Raw genomic sequence first — 2,500 nt, 5'->3', positions numbered from 1 at the left:
TGCCTCGATCAATTTGGTGGTGCTTACCCTTTGCTGTAGTACACCGACCCGTTGAGATAGTGGCGGTTCAGCAACTTGTCCATTGACTTGACTGTTATTCACACCATTCGATACACCTATTGGTGGACTCGGAGCATGTTCCATTAATGCACATGACGGAGATGTGCTGGTAGATGCACCATCCAAGGAACAACTCGTAGCACCGGGACTTGGTAAACTACCTCCAACGCTACTACCGGAATCTAATTCCAATCCTTAAGAAAAAGAAAGAGATAAGTATTATAAAAATAGAACATATCTCTATAGTATATGTTTTTTATATGTATATATATGTCTATAACTTATCGTATATACTACACGTATATATATATATATATATAGAAACTTACCACTACCAACAAAACTGAGACCAGGGCTCAATAATCCCTGATGTTGTTGCGAATGATGAGGCGACATATTGTTCTGTTGTTGTTGTTGTTGTTGTTGTTGCTGCTGCTGCTGTTGCTGTTGCTGATGTTGTAACTGTACTTGAATTTGTAATTGTTGTAACTGAGGTTCCGATTGGCTTTGATGATTTTGATTTAAATGCAACGCCAGCTCTGGCCGCTCCTTAGCTAGTGGTTGATAACCAGCTTCCCCGGTTGCATATGTAAGACCAACCAGTTTGGTATTGAAGTGTTGCGGCGTTCCATTGTAATGTCTGAAACGTACCAAAACCATAAGGTTTTTGTTTTCATTTTGCTTTTGCTTTTCCGCCCGTTATAACACCTTTCGTCGTTGATAGTTATTCCAAGACTCACTCACCTTGATGCATCGAAGCCTCTCGTTAAGGCTATACTATGCTCAGGAAAAGGGTCTACGCTGGGTTCTACGGGCGTGGTCATTTGACCTGCGTCCTGAACTATGCCGCTCCCAGCGGAGGCTGGGGAATGTAACGAGTCCTCGAGTAGATCGTTACCTCCATCTCCGGCTTGTAATTTAGGTAAAAATAAATCTGCGGCATCGTTAAGACTTTCCAACAATGCCGTATGATCGGACGGCGAACTGAACGTCAACGTAGCTGTAAATTGCAATGGATCGACAACGGCACCGGTCACCATATCGACCATCATTCCGTTTTCCGTGACGTCATATGCACCATATTGACCAGATAACAAATCATTAGGTTGAATCTTATAAGCGGATAGATCCTCTTCCTCCTTCAATGCCAAACCATAAGATGCACAAACATTTTGAAGTAACGAGTATTGTTTTCCTTCTTGGGCACTGTACTGAGCATGTTGCGAATTAACATCTTGTTGTCCCGTGTCACATTCCATCCCTATCGCTGGAGTAGGTGTGAGGTAGCTATTACCTGAAATATCATACTTGAAATTAATAAATCTGTTATAATAACGTGACATAATATATTTAAATTGAAACATTGATATACCTTGACTGGTCGTATATTGGTTCGCGAAATTGGCTAGGTTGTTGCCACCTTTAAGGGACTCGTAGAACGGTGGTAAGGAACCAGTAGGTGGTGAACTTGGGGCATAATTGCCCCGGCCCCCATTCCCACCTGGATTCATTCCTCCTCCTCCAGCTCCGCCACCTACAGCACCACCTCCTCCTCCTGAGGTACCACCTCCGGAATAACTGCACGAATTACCCGTGTTCGAGGATGACGATGACGCCGAGGAAGACGAATTACTAGTATTAGAATTTGAATTAGAACTGGAAGAACCATTGTTCGTTCCAGAATTGTTGGTTCTTCCAAGTCCTGCTGCTGTGTGAACAATTTGCGGCCCAGAAAGCCTCATAGCTAGTAATGGTCTCGCAATAGAATTACATATCGTGCGCGATACTTTTGCAGTCTCGCGGCCTCTCTCGTCGTCCTCTTCCTTTCTTTTCGGTACCGCATAATCTATCGGCTGTTCCTGAAATAATAAACGTACGTTGCTTTTTAATCTTTCCCTTTAAATATTGTCATTTAATAATGAAATTAATCGAGACTGTATTAAGCACGAGATCGATTTATTTAAGGATTTATTAATAATTTCAACGATGATTGATAATTTGGAAAAAGAAAAAAAGAAAAGAAAAAAGAAAAAGAAAGTAAAAAGAAATTTACGAAAAGTCTGATACTCTTTGAAGATTTATTAATGTGAGAATTTACGATTAAATCTCGCTCTTAATATCTCTTTCTATGTATACATGTATGTATGTATGTATGTATGTATGTATATATGCATGCATGCATGCATGTATGAATGTATGTATGTATGTATGTATGTATGTATGTATGTATGTATGTATGTATGTATGTATGTATGTATGTATGTATGTATGTATGTATGTATGTATGTATGTATGTTTGTATGTATGTATGCATGTATGTACATATGTATGTATGGTATTTGTGAAAGAAACCAGTTTTTGTTCTTTTTTCTTTTGTTTTCTTTTTTTTTGTTTTGTTTTTGTTTTTTAGTTTTTTGTTTTTTTTTTTGTCTTTTTTTTT

At 39.0% G+C, this 2,500-nt stretch overlaps 1 protein-coding gene across 3 annotated transcripts in view; it reads right to left on the bottom strand.

The window, feature by feature from the left end:
• The window catches only part of LOC124424956 (transcriptional regulator ovo-like), a 23,458-nt gene that overhangs the window by 2,302 nt on the left and 18,656 nt on the right, over positions 1 to 2,500 (bottom strand). For 2 of the 3 annotated variants that reach the window (XR_006942395.1, XM_046964628.1), the window contains 4 exons: positions 1,433 to 1,919; positions 805 to 1,354; positions 390 to 700; positions 28 to 254 (listed from right to left, as the gene is read on the bottom strand). Coding sequence is in view for 2 of the 3 variants with exons in the window: in XM_046964628.1 (XP_046820584.1) it covers positions 28 to 254; positions 390 to 700; positions 805 to 1,354; positions 1,433 to 1,919 (1,575 nt within the window). In the remaining variant the exon portion in view is untranslated. The remainder of the gene's footprint in view (positions 1 to 27; positions 255 to 389; positions 701 to 804; positions 1,355 to 1,432; positions 1,920 to 2,500) is intronic. The other variant, XM_046964629.1, reaches the window with a different exon arrangement.

The sequence above is a fragment of the Vespa crabro genome, chromosome 6 (genome assembly GCF_910589235.1).
Source record: "Vespa crabro chromosome 6, iyVesCrab1.2, whole genome shotgun sequence".
NCBI lineage: Eukaryota > Metazoa > Arthropoda > Insecta > Hymenoptera > Vespidae > Vespa > Vespa crabro.
The sequence above is the reverse complement of the archived record's forward strand: the minus strand, read 5'-3'. Positions and strand labels throughout refer to the sequence as shown.